The sequence below is a fragment of the Phacochoerus africanus genome, chromosome X (assembly GCF_016906955.1).
Source record: "Phacochoerus africanus isolate WHEZ1 chromosome X, ROS_Pafr_v1, whole genome shotgun sequence".
Taxonomy (NCBI): domain Eukaryota; kingdom Metazoa; phylum Chordata; class Mammalia; order Artiodactyla; family Suidae; genus Phacochoerus; species Phacochoerus africanus.
The window spans coordinates 60676525-60695338 of record NC_062560.1 but is presented as its reverse complement, the minus strand read 5'-3'; the positions used below and the strand labels follow the sequence as shown (position 1 = coordinate 60695338).

The window sequence follows — 18814 nt, the reverse complement described above, 5'->3', positions numbered from 1 at the left end:
GGGACAACCATTTCATGATGCATCTAAGTCAAATCACTATGCTGTACTCCTTAAACTTACACAATGCTATATATCAACTACATCTCAGTAAAACTGGGAGAAAAAAAGGAATATTATCAAGGATAAAAAAAGATCTTTTCATAATGGCAAGGGAGTCAATTATTCAAGTACTTAATCCTTAATGTTTATGCCCCTAATATAAAAAGCACCAAATTATGTGAAACAAAATCATATATTAGCCAACAAAGGAGATAATATGGAATCATAAAAATACTCAATTGATCTGAAAGAAGCCAGAAAACAAGGGAATAGGGAATGAAGAACAGATGGACAAATAGAAAAATGATAGATTGAAATCAACCCATATCAATAAATCACATTAAATATAAATGGTCTAAACACCCCCAATTAAAATGCAGATTATCAGATTGGATTAAAAAAACTAGACTTAATTGTACACTGCCTACAAGAAATGCACTTTAAAAATGAATGCACAGGAGTTCCCGTCGTGGCACAGTGGTTAATGAATCCGACTAGGAACCATGAGGTTGCGGGTTCGATCCCTGCCCTTGCTCAGTGGGTTAACGATCCGGCGTTGCCGTGAGCTGTGGTGTAGGTCGCAGACGCGGCTCAGATCCCGCGTTGCTGTGGCTCTGGTGTAGGCCAGTGGCTACAGCTCCGATTCAACCCCTAGCCTGGGAACCTCCATATGCCGTGGGAGCGGCCCAAAGAAATAGCAAAAAGACAAAAAAAAAAACCAAACCAAACAAACAAACAAAAAAACTTATAAAAAAATGATTGCACAAAGAGGTTATAGCTAAAAGAATTTTTAAAACTATACCAGCTAATGTTAAAAGAAAGCTGGAGGGGAGTTCCCAGGTGGTGCATGGGGTTAAGGATCAAGTTTTGTAACTGCTGTGCTGCGGGTTCAGTGCCTGGCCCCAGAACTTCTGCATGCCATGGGCACGGCCAAAAAGATTTTTAAAAAAGAAGGAAGCAAGTTGGAGGGACTATATCATTGTCAGAAAAAGTAGATTTCAGAACAAGGAATATTGTTGGGGTAAAAAAAAGATCATTTTATGATAATAAAGGGATCAATTAATCTTAAATGTTGGTATTCCTAATAATAGAGCTTTAAAACATATGGCAAAACCAGAACTACAAGGAGAGAAAAGAAATCCATAATTCTAGTTGAAGATTTCAATACCCATCTAAGTAACTGATAGAACAAGTAGGCAGAAAATCAGCACAATCAATCAAACTGACATGATTGAGATTTATAGAATACTTTATCCAACAACAGCAGAATATACATTCTTCTTAAGTACACACACTGTGAACATTTGCTAAGATTGACCATATTCTAGGCCATAATAAGTCTCAATAAATTCAAAAGGATTCAAGTCATATAAAGTATGTTCTCTCCTTATAGACACAGAAAACAAACTTATGGTAACCAAAGGGGAAAGGGAGGTGGAGGGAGGGATAAATTAGGAGGTTTGGATTAACATATACAAACTACTATACATAAAATAGATAACGAACAAGGACCTACCGTCTAGCACAGGGAAATATATTCAATATTTTATAATAACCTATAAGGGGAAAGAATCTGAAAAGAATCATATATATATGTATTATCATATATATATACACACACACACACACACACATATATAAAAGATCACTGTGCTGTTCACCTAAAACTAACACAATATTGTAAATCAAAAGAAATTAAAAAAAATAAAGCAAGGAAAAACACGTTCTCTAATTGCTTGCAATAGAATTAAATTAGAAATCATAACAGAAAGATATTTAGAAAAATCTCCTAATATTTGGAAACTAACATCTTTCTTTCTTCCTTCCTTCCTTCTTTCTTTCCTTCCTTCCTTCCTTCCTTCCTTCCTTCCTTCCTTCCTTTCTTTCTTTCTTTCTTTCTTGTCTTTTTAGGGCCACAATGGCGTAATATGGAGGTTCCCAGGCTAGGGGTCTAATCGGAGCTGTAGCTGCCGGCCTACGCCAGAGCCACAGCAACACAGGATCCGAGCCACGTCTGTGACCTACACCACAGCTCACGGCAACGTCGGATCGTTAACCCACTGAGCAAGGGCAGGGACTGAACCTGCAACCTCATGGTTCCTATTCGGATTCGTTAACCACTGCGCCATGACGGGAACTCCTGTGGGTTATCAATACTGAAGGGGACTTTTATAGCACTAAATGTTTATATTACAAAAGAAAGAAGTGTTCTCTCATGGCACAGTGGGTTAAGGATCCGGTGTTGTCACTGCAGTGGCTTGGGTCGCTGCTGTGGCACAGGTTAAGTCCCTGGCTGAGGAACTTGGATACATCATGGATTCAGAGGAAAGAAAAGAATTCAAATCAATGACTTCAGGTTCTACCTTAAGGGACAAACAAACAGGATTTCCCATTGTGGCTCAGGAGGTTAAGAATCCAACTAGTATCCATGAAGATGAGGGTTCAATCCCTTGCCTCACTCAGTGGATTAGGATCTGGCATTGCCGTGAGCTGTGGTGTAGGTCCCAGACTCGGCCTGGATCTGGTGTGGCTGTGGCTGTGGTGTAGGCTGGCAGTTACAGCTCCAATTGAACTCCTAGTTGGGGAATTTCCATATGCTGTAGGTGAGGCCCTACGAAGAAAACAAAGAAAAAAAAAGAAACAAACAAAAAGCCAATTAAATTCAAAGCAGAAATAAGGAAATAATAAAGATCAGACTGGAAATTGATGAGCTGGGGTTTTGGAGGTATTTTTTAATTGTGGTAAAATATACTCAACAAAACTTATGATTTTAACCATTTATAGGAATAAGCAGGTTTTTTTTTTTTTTTTTCTTTTTATGGCTACACCCATGGCATATGGAAGTTCCTGGGCTAGCGGTTGAATTGGAGCTGCAGCTGCAGGCTACACCACAGCAACAGCAACACTGGATCAAAGCCACATCTGCCACCTATGCTGTGGTTTGTGACAACTGCAGATGTGAAACTCACTGAGTGAGGCCAGGGACTGTACCTACATCCTCACAGAGACTACACTGGGTTTTTAACCTGCTGAGCCACAATGGGAACTCCTGGTTCTTTGATAATCCTTAGCCAAACTGATTAAGAAAAAGGAAAGAAGACATAAGATATCAATAACAGGAATGAGATAGAGGACATTACTAAAGATTTTACAGATATTAGAAGGATAATAAGGGAATATCATGAATAACTTCATGCCAATAGATTTGACAATTTAGATGAAACACACAAACTACCAAAACTCACTTTAAAAAATATATATAACCTGAACAACTCTATATCGATTTAAAAACATTGAATTTCAGTTAAACTCTCCCACTACCAAAAGCAACAAGTAACAAAAACATCCTTCAGGCCCAGATAGCTTGATTTGTGAATTGTACCAAACTTTTTTTTATGGCCACAGCCACAGTATATAGAAGCTCCTGGGCCAAGGAATGAATCTGAGCCAAAGCTGCAACCTATGCCACAGCTGTGGCAACACCAGATCCTTCCACCCACTGTAACAGGCTGGGGATTGAACCTGAGCCTCTGCAGTGACCCAAACTGCTGCAGCTGGATTCTTTTTTTTTTTTTTTTGTCTTTTGTCTGTTGTTGTTGTTGCTGTTGTTGCTATTTCTTGGGCCGCTCCCTCGGCATATGGAGGTTCCCAGGCTAGGGGTTGAATCGGAGCTGTAGCCACCGGCCTACGCCAGAGCCACAGCAACGCGGGATCTGAGCCGTGTCTGCAACCTATACCACAGCTCACGGCAACGCCGGATCGTTAACCCACTGAGCAAGGGCAGGGACCGAACCCCCAACCTCATGGTTCCTAGTCGGATTCGTTAACCACTGCGCCACGACGGGAACTCCTGCAGCTGGATTCTTAACCCGCTGTACCACAGCAGGAACTCCTGTACTAAATTTTAAGGAGGAAACAATATTAGTTCTATACAAAATTCTAGATAGTTGAAGAGGGGGCAATATTTTCTAACTTATTCTAAGAGGCTAGCATTACCTTGTACCAAAACCAAAGCTATTACAAGGGAACAGACCAATATCCCTCATGAACACAGATGCAAAAATTGTATGCAAAATTTTTATTTTAGCAAAATTTTAATTTTATGTATTAATGAACTCAATACATAAAAAGGATGATATATCACAACAAGTGGAGTTTATTAAAGGAATGCAAGGCTGGTTCCATATTTGAACATCAAAGTCATTAACCAAATCAACAAGCTAGAGACAAAAAGCATTTGATAAAATTTATATTCATTCAGAATAAAAACTTACAGCAAACTAAGAATAGATAAGAACTTCCTCAATCTGATAAAGGGACTCTATGAAAAACGTACAGCTAACATCATAGTTAATAGTAAAGACTGAATACTATTCCCCTGAGATCAGGAAAAGCAGAAGGGTTTCTACTGTCACTACTTCTATTCAACATTATCCTGAATATCCTAGTCAATGCAATAGGGCAAATAAAAGAAATAAAAGACATATAGATTATAAAGGAAGAAATAAAACTGTATTGACAAGATGGCATGATTGGCTATGTAGAAATTCCTAAAGAACCTATAAAATACCTATAAAATACTAAACTAATAAAGTAAAAAATCAATTATATTTCTATAGACCAACACTGAACAACCAGATAAACAATTTGGCAGTTTCTTATAAAGTCAAACATACACTTACCATATGACCCAGCAATCTCACTCCTAGGTATTTACTCAAGTAAAAAGACTACCTTTGTTTATATAGAAACCTGCATGTGAATGTTTTTATAGCAGCTTTATTCTTGATCACCAAAAATTAGAAAAACAAAAACAAACCCCGAGATATTCTTTAACAGGTTAACAGATAAATAAACTGTGGAACATCCATGCAATGGAATAATACAGGCAACACAGATAGATCTCAAATCCATTATGTTAAATGAAAGAAGCCATACTGTATGTTTCTAGTTATATGACTGATGCAATGCAAAGTCAAAACAATAATGACAGAATACAGATCAGTGTTTGTGAAAGGCCAGGGGTATGGATGGATATGGGAGAAGTTGACGACAAAGGGGAATTTGGAGGATAATAGAACTATTCTATATTTTGATTGTGGTGGTGGTTATACACCTATATATGATGTTAAAACTTGCAGAACTGTATACTAAACAGGGTAAATCATACTGTATGTCAGTTATACCATAGTAACACGAATCGAAAAAAAGTTAATGTCATTTGCAATACTAAGAGAGTAAAAACAAACAAACCATAAGATCACCTCAAGAGGATTTAGAAGAAACTTTTGAAAGAACCTAACATCCGCTCATGATAAAAACTTTCAGCAAACTAGGAACAGACAAGAACCTCTTCAACATGATAAATACATATACAAAAAACCTACAAATCGAACCTGTGCCACAGCTGTAACCAGAGCCACAGCAGTGAGAACACCAGATCCTTAACACACTGAGCCACGAGGCAACTCCCAGCTAACTCATACTTAACACTGAAAGACTGAATGCTTTCTCTCTAAGATTGGGAACAAAGTAAGGTCTTCCTCTTTCACTATTCTATTCAACATTTTACTGGAGGGTCTAGTAAGTACAATAGGTCCAAAAAAATTTAAAGGCATACAGAATGGGTAAGGATAAATAAAATTGTCTCTGTGTGCAGATGACATGATGGTGTATGTAGGAAATCCAGTGACAGAAAGCAGATTAATGGCTGCTGGAGATGGGGGAGGGGAGGTAGGGAATCACAAAGGTGTACAAAGAACTTTTGATCCTAATGGACATTGACATTATCTTGATTGTGGTAATGATTCAATGGATGCATATCCGTGTCAAAATGTATGAAATTATAAACTTTATTTATTAATTAATTTATTGCTTTTTAGGGCCGCACCTGTGGCATATGGAACTTCCCAGACTAGGGGTTGAACTGGAGCTGCAGCTGCTGGCCTATGCCACAGCCACAGCAATACTGGATCCTTAACTCACTGAGCGAGGCCAGGGATTGAACCTGCATCCTCTTGGATACTAGTCAGGTTTGTAACCCACTACCCACAATGGGAACTCCAAATTGTACACTTTAAATATGAATAATTTATTGTAGGTCAAGTATACTTCAATACAGCTGTTAAAAAATTAACAGAGGCAAGGATAGAAACAGTTGTTACTCCTAGCCTTTAGCTACTGTTCAAAGATATTCATATCTTTAGGAAATAAGGCTTTCAGGTAGAACTTCAGATTTTGCAGTGTTTACTGCTAAATGAAAATAAAGCTACTTCCCATTTTTTTCCTATCCCCAATGTCCATAAGAGAAATGGCAGTTCAAGCTGTCCATACCTTCACTCGAGCTGCGGTGCCTTCCATTCCACGGCTCTGACTCTCTTTCCGTTTATCTGCAACCTCTCGTTGTTTCTGGAGAGCATCCTTGAGACGTTTGTTGGCAGCTGCTGCCTAAATAAAAATGGCTCATAGTAATGTTAAATGAAGGGTAAAAAGAATATTCTAATTTCCAGCATATTAGTCAAGAAAAATAAAAAATTCTATGAGTTTAAATACATATAGGAACCACCCTTATAAGTCTCCATGTACATAACACTGGTGAACAGCTACTGCTTTAGAGCCTAGAGGAAGTACACATTTCAAGGAAGCACTTGCAAAATGAAAGTGTCTGGAGATGTAACATATCAGTATTATAATGGTTTTTTTGGAAAGAAGCAAGCCCAATTAGAAAAAAATTCTTATTTGAATAGTGCTTAGGAATTACTAGTCAAGATTGGTAACCTTGGTTTCTCAGGACACTGGCTCATTTAAGGGATACTATTTTGTTAGCATCTAAGTCTGAAAGTCACAATACACTTGCCCCAGCAGACTGGATTTTCTTACCTCCTCGGTTTTACGTCTGAGCACATTAGACTGTTTCTGGAAGTTTCTTTCAAGTTTGAGCAGTTCATATTGTCTCTTACGGTCCTGAGAAGAAAAAGAGTCAGACTTTTAACTGCTATTCAGCTAGCTAAAATGAAACCTTATAATGTAACAGAAGAGTTTTCAAATGGCAACTCATCATAGAAAACAGTATGGAAGTTCCTAAAAAATTTAAAAATAAAAAGTTTATATGATCTAGGAACCTCACTACTGGCTATATACCCAAAGGAAATGAAATCAGTATCTTGAGATATCTGCATTTCCATGTTCATTGTGGCATTATTCACAGTAATCAAGATATGGAAACAAGCTAAGTTGTTGACAAATGAACTGATAAAGCAAGTGTAGTATACATATACAGTCAACCACAGAACAACATAGGGTTAAGGACACCAACCCCCATATAGTCAAAAATCTGTATAAAACTTTACAGTTGGCCCTACATATCTGTGTGTCTGCTTCCACAGATTCAAGCAACTGCAGATCATATAGTACTCTAGTATTTACTGTTGAAAAAAATGCATATAAGTTGACCTTGCAGTTCAAACACATGTTGTTCAAGGGTCGATTGTATATACAATGGAATATTATTCAGCCACAAACAAGAAGGAAATCCTGACATTTGTAACAACATGGATGAACCTGGAAGTCATTATGGTAAGTGAAATAAACCAAAGACAAATACCATATGATCTCATTTACATGTGGAATCCAAAATGTTGAACTCATATAAACAAGAGCAGAATGGTAGTTTCCAGGGACTGGTGGGTGAGGAGAATGGGGAAAGGCTGGTCAAAGGGTACAAACTTTCAGTTACAAAATGAATAAGTTCTGGGGATCTATGTATAACATAGTAACTATAGTTAATAATACTACATTGTATGCTTGAAATTTGCTAAGAGAGTATTTTTTTTTCTTTTTGGGGGGTCTTTTCAGGGCTGCACCTGTGGCACATGGAAGTTCCCAGGCTAGGGGTCAAATCCAAGCCATAGCCACCAGCTTATACCACAGCCACAACACCAGATCTGAGTTGCATCCACGACTTTCGCCATAGCTTGTGGCAACGGCACGTCTTTAATGCACCAAGTGAGTCCATGGATTGAACCGGCATCCTCATGAATACTAGTTGGGTTCTTAACCCACTAAGCCACAACAGGAACTCTGAGAGTAGATCTTAAGTGTTCTCCCCATACTGAAAATAAAGGGTAACTATGTGAAGCGATGGATATGTTTCAATCAGGAAATGTGACATCTCCAACATCTTTATTCTTCTCTTTCAAGATTGTTGTGACTATTCTGGGTCACTTCCATTTCCATATGAATTTTAGGACCAGTGTCAATTTCTACAAATAAGCTAGACAAAATTTAGTTGGGATTGTGTTGAATCTGTAAATCAATCTGGAGGTATTCTTAAGAATATTGTGTTCCTGTCCATGAGCATGGGTCATCTATCCATTTATTTAGAGCTTTAATTCAACGTTTTGTAGTTTTGAGTGTATAAGTCTTATATTTGCTTTGTTAAACTTATTCCTAAGTATTTTGTTCTTATTGATGCTACTATAAATGGAATTCTCTTAATTTCATTTTTAAATTGTTAGTCGATAGTGAATAGAAACACAACTGATGGAGCTCCTGTCGTGGTGCAGTGGAAATGAATCCAACAAGAAACCATGAGGTTGCAGGTTTGATCCCGGGCCTTGCTCAGTGGGTTAAGGATCCGGTGTTGCTGTGAGTTGTGGTGTAGGTCGTAGACATGGCTCAAATCTGGTGTTGCTGTGGCTGTGGTGTAGGCCGGAAGCTGTAGCTCCGATTAGAACCCTAGCATGGGAACCTCCATATGCCTTGGGTGAGGCCCTAAAAAAAAAAAAAAAAGAGAAAGAAATACAACTGAATTTTGTGTGTTGAACTTATATCCTAAAATCTTGCTGAACTCATGCTCTAATAGTTTTTTAGTTGATTCTCTAGGATTTTCTACATACAAGGTCATGTCATCTCTAACAGAGGTCGTTTTGCTTTTTCCTTTCCAATCTGCATGCTTTTAATATATTTTATTTGAAAAAGTATCTTGTCTAGAATCTCCGGGACAATGGTGAATAGAAGTGGTGAGAGCAGGAAGTTCCTGTCGTGGCACAGTGGGCTAAGGATCCGGCATTGCCATGAGCTGTGGTGTAGGTCACAGATGCGGCTCTTGTCTGGTGGTGTTGTGGCTCTGGCATAGGCTGGCAGCTACAGCTCCAATTTGACCCCTAGCCTGGGAACTTCCATATGCCATGGGTGCAGCCCTAGAAAGACAAAAAGACAAAAAAAAAAAAAAAAGAACTGGCAGAGAGCAGATATCCGTGTCTTTTCCTATCTGATGAGAATTAAGCTGCTCATTTTATCGGGATTTCTTTGTATGTGATAAGCCATTTTATCTTGCTGCTTTTTTGTCTCTGTCATTCAACATTTAGACATGATGTGTCTTGGGTGTCTCTTCGCATTTATCGTACTTCTAGTTGATTGAGCTTCTCAGATGTGTAGACTAATATTTTTCATCAAATTTTAAAAGTTTCCAGTCATTAGAGCTTTGAACATTTTTACCACTGTTTCATTAATTGTTCTCTTGGAGTTACCAGTCTCCTATTCATTGCTCACTACCAAAATTTCCATTGTTTTTGATAGCACCTTTTGGTTTTAACTCCCCCAAACTCTGTCTCCAAATAAATTCAGTCCCCTTAGGGAGAGTTGCATTCCTATGGCATGCCTCTCCATACCCCCTGGGCAGAACACTCTGCACCACTGCTCAGGACCTGGGGGTGGGGACATCAGCCCACTTCACTGAGCAACATCTCTGTTCTATGAGTAGGATACTGGGCAGGGGCAGCATGTCCTATTTTTCTTAGCTTTCCTCTCCTGACATGGAACCTACATGCTATGACTAGATGGGTTAGGGTAATCAGGCCCCAGTATTCCTGGCCTTCTGTGGCAGGGGTAGGGCTTCCACCCTATGCACGGGTGGCTAGGTGGAAGAAGGGATTCCCAGACCTCTTGGCTGCTCTTGCCTGAAACCAAGCTTTAGCAACATGGAGATGTGAGGGATGAAGGGAGGGAATTGTCACGGCTCAAATGCCACAGTTCTTACTGAGATTTAAGAGATTCCCTTGAATAATTATTTATTTGCTGTATGCCCTCAGGACAATTTCCAGAGACTTTTAATGGTTGTTTTTATAAATTTCACCAGTCGTGCTTCTTTTGCTTGGAAGACTCTTCAAAGCTTCTCACACCACCATTCCTCAAATACTTCTCTCATTTCTTGATCCAATACATCACATTCTGGCCAATTCTAAACATTACCCCAAATCAATGTCCTTTCCAAGAACCCTGTTACTATCCTAATTCAGGCCCTCACTATCCTTCTGGAGGATACAATATCTTCTTCATTTGTGTTCTGGCCTCCAGTTTCCCAATACTTTAGTATGTTCTACACAGGACTCTCTGATGTATCTTTGTTAAGTAGTGCTTTGCTGATATCACCTCATTTCTCAAAAACCTTAAAAATCTTTACAATGCTGGAGTTCCCGCCGTGGTGCAGTGGTTAACGAATCCGACTAGGAACCATGAGGTTACGGGTTCGGTCCCTGCCCTTGCTCAGTGGGTTAACGATCCGGCGTTGCCGTGAGCTGTGGTGTAGGTTGCAGACGCGGCTCGGATCCCGCGTTGCTGTGGCTCTGGCGTAGGCCGGCGGCTACAGCTCCGATTCGACCCCTAGCCTGGGAACCTCCATATGCCTTGGGAGTGGCCGAAAGAAATAGCAAAAAAAATAAATAAATAAAGTTAAAAAAAAATTTTTTACAATGCTAACAAAATAAAGTTCAAATTTCTTGGATCTTTAACAATCCAGCTTCAACTTGTCTTTCCAATGGAATCTTCTCCTACTATCCTTCATCCCACCTGGATCATTCACCATTCCTTGAATATTCCTACAAAGTTATCATCTCTGTTCCTGCTCTTCCATTTATCTGGAATGCCTGTACTAATCTCTAAAAATCCTTCCTATTGTTCAAGGCCTGGTCATCATTTCTGTTCAACTGGAGGTGTGCTTCCCTTTCTTTATTACATTGGTATTTGTGAAGCACAAATCTATTTCTTGTATTGAAGAAAACCATGCTTATGTTTCACTTTCCCCTTTAGACAAGACATTCTTCAAGGACAGAACTCATAAACTACTCATTTTTCTATTGTCCATGGTATCTAGTGGATAGCACCTTGCACATGGTAGACAAATTTAATAAATACTTTTTAAATTCATGAATGTGTCACATATTTAGATACTAGTTGTTTAAAGGGAAGCTTTAATGTTAGCTCAGAGAAGGTTCATTAGGTAAGAGTTTGAGAAGTTGTAAGTTGCTTACTCGTTCTTTTAGCTGGATTACTTCTTTGTCTTTTTGTTGCTTCCATTGTCTAAACCTCTCAGCATCCTCTTTCATCTGACGCATTAACTGTACCCGCTGATTTTTCATCACCTGTAAAAATGAAAACCAGTATATTACTCATCTGAACTTATTCTAGGCTGATGTGCATATGGATAGACTAACCATTGAGAAGAGAGAAAATCCAGAGCTGAGCTGAGAAAGCTGCTGACAGATTTTCTGATTACCTTGTAATACCCCTTGCAATGCTTGTGCAGGGTTTCCAAGTATAGACTATACACATGAACACCCTGAAGAAATAATAAAAAAAAATGTACCTACAAGCTAAATCCAGCCCTAAATTCATTGTATTGAAATGAAATTTCAAGGAAATATCTATGAAGCCTCAAGGACAAATCCACCTAGCAACCACTGTTTTTGAATGGTTTCAGTATAGTGATCTATAACTACCACATTGTAGATATCAGAAGTTGAACATACAATGACTGAAAATTTTCTCTACATGTCTGCCATTTTGCAAACACTTCATAAAATTACTCTACATGATCATAGAAAGTGGTCAGAGGGAGTTCCCGTCGTGGCACAGTGGTTAACGAATCCGACTAGGAACCATGAGGTTGGGGGTTCGGTCCCTGCCCTTGCTCAGTGGGTTAACGATCCGGCGTTGCCGTGAGCTGTGGTGTTGCAGACGCGGCTCGGATCCCACGTTGCTGTGGCTCTGGCGTAGGCCAGCGTCTACAGCTCCGATTCAACCCCTAGGCTGGGAACCTCCATATGCCGCGGTGCGGCCCAAAGAAATAGCAAAAAAAAAAAAAAAAAGTGGTCAGAATATCACCACTAAATATTAAGGAATCTGCCCTTTGGTTTCAAAGAATCTGACATTAAACTCTAAATGTCAAAGCAGGGTTTTGTTATTCAGATTCTAGATGACTACTAGCATGATGCCCTACAAAAAGAACATTTGCAGAGATTTAAACACTTGAAATGAGGGGCCCTGCTACTTTCTCGCCTGAAAACACTTCTGTGGTATAGTTCTAAATACAACACCTATGTTGATAAGTTTCTATAGGGTAAATGCAAGGATAAGAGTTTATTACCCGTATCTCTTGGTTCAGTTTGGAGACAGTATGCTCTGTGGATTCTTTCAGCTTCAGAAGTTTGGACTGTTCATTCAGTTTCTTCTTTAGATCAGCTATTTGGCCCTCTAGCTCCTGGAGACGTTTCCGGCGGCGCTCACTCAACCTAAACATAAATGTTGTAGGAATGAGGACTAGCAGCAGCAACGTCTGATTTCAAAAGACGTAATATTAGACTCCCAGATTCACAACCTTGATATATATAAAACAGGTGACTAGTTCCATAGCCACCTTTAAATAATGAATACCACCCCAACAACCAAACCTATCTCAAAATTCGGAGTTTAATACAAAGAGTAAAAGAAATTTTTTGAGTATGTAACAATGCAGTTGCCTCAATACACCACTCCTCCAACACTTTGTGTTAAAAGGACAGTTCTTTGAAGGCATTTCACTTCATGTTAGCTATAAGGAATAATTCTGATGATTACTATATAATTCTGAGATAGAAAGTAAACATTCAGCATAACTTTTAAGAACATGAACTTTAGATAACTCTAGAGAGAGATAATAGAATCACCGAGTAAAAAGAAGGTAGAATAGCTAATAAGGCAAAGGTCTAAGGGAGGGTAGGATTTCTGACTATTTGTCTTGGTTTTATTCTTAACTGACTAAGGGATGGCTAGATTGATTTTTCATTTGTTAGCCTGAACATTAATTCTACTCATAAGCTCATTTACTATCAGGCAGGGACAAAGAAACTGTTGCTGTCTATTGCTGTCTTTTAAGATCCAGCTCAAATGCTAACTTCTTATAAAGCCTTTCTTGATCATACAAGCCTGAACTGATTATCTCCTACCTCTGAACTCTTAAAGCAATTACTGCTGAAGAAATTTATTTGGCTTCTGATCATATGCTGTGTTATGGCATTCTTTTACTGTCAACATGAGATGTTATTTAAAATCTCAATTCCCGAACTTTTATTTTAGGTTTCCTTTCCACAACTAGCTCTAAATCCCATAGGGGCAGGAAATGGCTCTTTTACTTCTCTATTTCTTCTACAGCTCTTTACACAGTTAGGGACTTGAAATAATATTTGACTTTTTTCTTACTTGGCTTGGTTGACATCCTTCTTTGTTGTTTGAAGTTCAAGAACCAGTTCCTCCTTTTCCTTTTGCAGATTGATGACTTCCAATTCTAGATTTTTTATGTTATCCTAGAAATATTATAGGTCGAGAGAAGAAAGCATTACAGATAAAGGAAGAAAATCACTTTAACATTTCATGTCTTAAGGAAGGAACGATGCAGTTGATTTTGCTGCTTCAATTGTATACTAAAAACATTTGTACTTGATTTGATGGAGATTTAAGTTAAATAATGGGAAAAGTATTAAGTTGGAATCCAAAGGCCTGGGTTTGAACCTTGAGTCCAACATGTACTATCCAAATATCTTAAAGTAATTTTATCTCTTTTAGCCTTAGTTTCTGTGCAGAAAAGAGTTAACGGAGCAGGCCTGAGACTGATATCCTAAAAATGACGAGCTTACAGGAGTTGCTGCTGTGGTGCAGTGGGTTCAGGATCTGGTGTTGTCGCAGCTGTAGTGTAGGTCACGGCTGCAGCTTGTGTTTGATCCCTGGCCCGGGAATTTCCATATGCCGCAGGTGTGGCTGAAAAAGAAAAACGGGAAAAAAATGACCAGCGAATTTGGCAAATGGCTCCTATCTGGGAACTTGGATTTTGGTAGGATTCCCACCATTTCCTAACTGCTAAGACTGGCTCATTATGCCTAAACTATGCAAACAATATAATTTATCCTGACCAAGTGCTTTCCTTCTGGGAGTCTAGAATTTTCATATGTGCTAGGCAGATAATGCCTATATGAATTACTCCTGCTAAAAATCCTGGACCCCTAGGCTCAGGGGGGCTTCCCTAGTAGAAAATATTCCACGTATGTCAACACATTGCTGAAGGAATTAAGTATATACTATGTGATTCCATTGGAAGAAGACTCTTGGAAGCTTATACCTGGTTTCTTTCAGACTTTGCCCCATGTGCCTTTTCCCTTTGCTGAATTTTGCTTTGTATACCTTCACTGTAATAAATCTTAGCTATATGACTATATGTTGAGTCCTCTGAGCCCTTCTGGTGAATTGCTGAACCTGGGAGTGTCTTAAAGATAGATGCCCAGGAGTTTTCTTATCTATATAAATAATTAACAACACTACCTACCTCACAAAATTGTTGGGAAGATCAAACAAGACCAAAAAGTAAAGATATTCTGTAAACTGTAAAGAGCTGCACAAACATTCTTATATTCAGAACTTTCAAATATATATATTTAATAGCAACTGCAGTTCTACATGTATTTAGGAAATAAATTCTAGAAACTGAAGTTTGGTAGTTTCTGAGATTTAGAAAACTCAATGAACAGATTCTTTCCTGTTCTCATAACCAAAAAAAGATTAACAGAAACTGGTTGAATGAGTGGTTGGTAGCCAAGAAGATTATACGAAGGTCTTAGACCAGTAATGAAATAACACAAAGAAGCAGAGGCAGGCAGGTTAGGTGGTGCTGTATCAGAGAAGCTTTCTAAATAGGCGAGAGTTGTTTTCTATGAAATATGCTTTTAGTCATTTCAATATAAGCAATGAAAATCAATTTTACTGCTTTATAGTTACTCTGCATATTTAATCTGGTAATAACATGTGTGTGTATACATATAGAAGTAACATATGAAAACATATTGGTAAAAAATAATCCAGAAAATACATATAAAGGTCAAGTCCCCTTGACTGCCCTACCCCTGTCCAAATTTCAGTCCTCTCTCCAGAAGTAACCATTGTCATCGGCCTGGTCCAGATCGTCCAGATTTTTTTCTAGACATATATCATCTATATATTTGGACATTTACATATTCTAGACATTTATATTGAAATGTAAATGCTTAGAATATATATAATAAATATATTATGGCAAATGTCTAGAATATATCTAAATAAGTATATATACTATATTATATACACATGTGAATATATGTATGTGTATACCTATTAAAATATGTTAAAGATAAATAGTTACATTATATATAGACATTATTCTGTAATTTGCCTTTTTTAAAAAAGCTTGGTCTGGGAGATTTATTTAGATCAGTGCATATAGATCTCTATCATTCTTTTTTTTTGCCAAAATGAAATATTCTTGTACATGCTTTCTGTGCACATGTGCAAGGTTTTTCTAGGGTAGAGACAAGTGGAATGGCAAATGGAATTACAGGGTCATGCGGGAACACATTTTCAATTTTAATAGATACTGCCAAATTATCTGCCAAAGTTGCTATTCCAATTTATGCCCTTGCTAGCTATGTGTAAGAGTACTTGTTTCCTGCACCCTTGTCAACATTTGATATTGCTACATTTCAAAATTTTTACCAGTTGGATGGATAAAAAATAGTATCTCTTCATTATGTATGCCACATTCAGGAAATAGTTGTCTTATTGACTCCACAAGTGAAATTACTCAAATATTTGAGTGTTGAGCTATTGTAACTCATGGTAATCCTCATTAGCCAGAACCTATACTTCCTCAAATTTTTTTTTGTCTTTTTAGGGCCACATCCACAGCATATACAGGTTCCCAGGCTAGGGGTCAAATCAGAAGCTGTAGCTGCCAGCCTATACTATAGCCATAGCAACCTGGGTCTGAGCTGTGTCTGAGACTTACACCACAGCTCATGGAAACACCACATCCTTAAGCCATTGAGCAAGGCCAGGGATTGAACCTGCATCCTCATGGATGTTAGATTCATTTCCGCTGAGCCACAATGGGAACTACCCTCAAATTTTTAATAGCAATCCCTTATAGTGATAGGAAAAATACTGTTTAGAATAAAAAATACCTTTATTTCTTAGAAAAAGAGACAGTGATTTATATGTGATTAAAAGGTATAATTTACATTAATAATTTATTTACTTTTGACACAACTATTCAAAATCTATGGGATGCTGCAAAAGCAGGGCTTAGGGGAAATTCATAGCGATACAGGCCTTCCTCAAAAAAGAAGAAAAATCTCAAATTGACAACGTAACCCAACACCTAAATGAATTAGAAAGAGAACAACAAACAAAACCTAAAGCCAACAGAAGGAAGGAAATCATAAAGATCAAAGCGGAAATCAATAAAATAGAGATTCAAAAAACAATAGGAAAGAAAATCAATAAAACCAAGAGCTGGTTCTTTGAAAAGGTAAACAAAATTGACAAAGCTCTGGCCAGACTCAACAAGAAGAGGAGAGAAAAAACCCAAATAAACAAAATAAGAAATGAAAGAGAGAAATTACAACGGATACTGCAGAAATACAAAAAACCATAAGAGAATACTATGAACAATTATATGCCAACAAATTTGACAACCTAGAAGAAATGGACAATTTTCTAGAGACTTACAGCCCGCCAAAAAACTGAATCAAGAAGAAACAGATCAACTGATCACGAAAAATGAAATTGAATATGTAATAAAAACATTCCCTACAAACAAAATTCCAGGACCAGATGGCATCACAGGCGAATTCTACCAAACAGACAAAGAGGAACTTATACCCATCCTCCTTGAACTTTTCCAAAAGGTTGAATAAGAAGGAACACCTCCAAAGACATTCAATGAAGCCACCATCAACCTAACACCAAAGCCAGACTAAGATACTACCAAAAAAGAAAATTACAGGCTAGTATCTTTGATGAATATAGACACAAAAATTCTCAACAAAATTTTAGCCACCCGAATCCAACAACATATAAAAAAAATCATACACCACGACCAAGTGGGATTCATTCCAGGTTCACAAGGATGGTTTCAACACATGCAAATCAAAAACATCACACACTGAATTAATGAAAAAAGTCAAAAACCACATGATCACCTCAACAGATGCAGAAAAAGCCTTTGACAAAGTCCAACATCCATTCATGATAAAAACTCTTACCAAAGTGGGTATAGAAGGAACATACCTTAACATAATAAAAGCCATTTATGACAAACCCACAGCAAATACAATACTCAATGGAGAAAAGCTAAAAGCTCTCTCATTAAAATCTGAAACAAGGCAAGGATGCCCACTCCCATCACTTCTATTCAACATAGTATTGGAAGTCCTAGCCACAGCAATCAGACAATCAAAAGAAATAAAAGGTGTCCAAATTGGTAGAGAAGAGGTAAAATTGTCACTCTATGCAGATGACATGATACTATATATAGAAAACCCTAAGGACTCCACCCAAAAACTATTCCAACTGATCAACGAATTCAGCAAAGTAGCAGGATACAAGATTGACATTCAGAAACCAGTTGCACTTCTGTATACTAACAATGAGATATTAGAAAAGGAACACAAAAATAAAATACCTTTTAAAATTGCACCCCAAAAAATCAAATACCTGGGAATAAACCTGACCAAGGAGGTGAAAAACTTACATGCTGAGAACTATAAAACATTAATCAAGGACATTAAAGAGGATGTAAAGAAATGGAAAGATATTCCATGCTCCTGGGTTGGAAAAATTAATACTGTAAAAATGGCCATACTACACAATGCAATCTACAGATGCAATGCAATCCATATCAAACTACCCATGACATTGTTCACAGAACTAGAACAAACAATCCAAAAATTTATATGGAACCACAAAAGACCCACAATTGCCAAAGCAATCCTGAGGAACAAAAACCAAGCAGGAGGCATAACTCTCCCAGACTTCACACAGTATTACAAAGCTACAGTCATCAAGACAGTGTGGTACTGGTACCAAATCAGACATACAGACCAATGGAACAGAATAGAGACCCGGAAATAAGCCCAGACACCAACAGTCAACTAATCTTTGACAAAGGAGGCAAGAGCATAAAATGGGAAAAAGACAGTCTTTTCAGCAAGCGGTGCTGGGAAAACTGGACAGCCACATGTAAATCAATGAAACTGGAACACATCCTCACACCATGCACAAAAATAAGCTCAAAATGGCTAAAAGACTTAAATGTAAGAAAAGACACCATCAAACTCCTAGAAGAGAACATGGGCAAACATTCTTTGACATCAACCTTACAAATGTTTTCTCAGGTCAGTCTCCCAAGGCAACAGAAATTACAGCAAAAATAAACCCATGGGACCTAATCAAACTGACAAGTTTTGCACAGCAAAGGAAACCATAAAAAAAAGACAACTTACAGAATGAGAGAAAATAATTTCAAACAATGCAACTGACAAGGGCTTAACCTCTAAAATATACAAACAACTTATACAACTCAAGAGCAAAGAAATCAACAATCCAATTTAAAAATGAGCAAAAGACCTGAGTAGACATTTCTCCAACAATACAGAGA

At 38.0% G+C, this 18814-nt stretch overlaps 1 protein-coding gene across 2 annotated transcripts in view; it reads right to left on the bottom strand.

Moving 5' to 3' along the window:
- Positions 1-18814, bottom strand: part of KIF4A (kinesin family member 4A) — a 130415-nt gene that overhangs the window by 27564 nt on the left and 84037 nt on the right. For both annotated transcript variants that reach the window (XM_047765088.1, XM_047765087.1), the window contains exons 16-20: positions 13555-13658; positions 12464-12608; positions 11349-11459; positions 6919-7002; positions 6373-6486 (exon numbers count right to left, since the gene is read on the bottom strand). In XM_047765088.1, coding sequence (XP_047621044.1) covers positions 6373-6486; positions 6919-7002; positions 11349-11459; positions 12464-12608; positions 13555-13658 — 558 coding nt within the window. The remainder of the gene's footprint in view (positions 1-6372; positions 6487-6918; positions 7003-11348; positions 11460-12463; positions 12609-13554; positions 13659-18814) is intronic.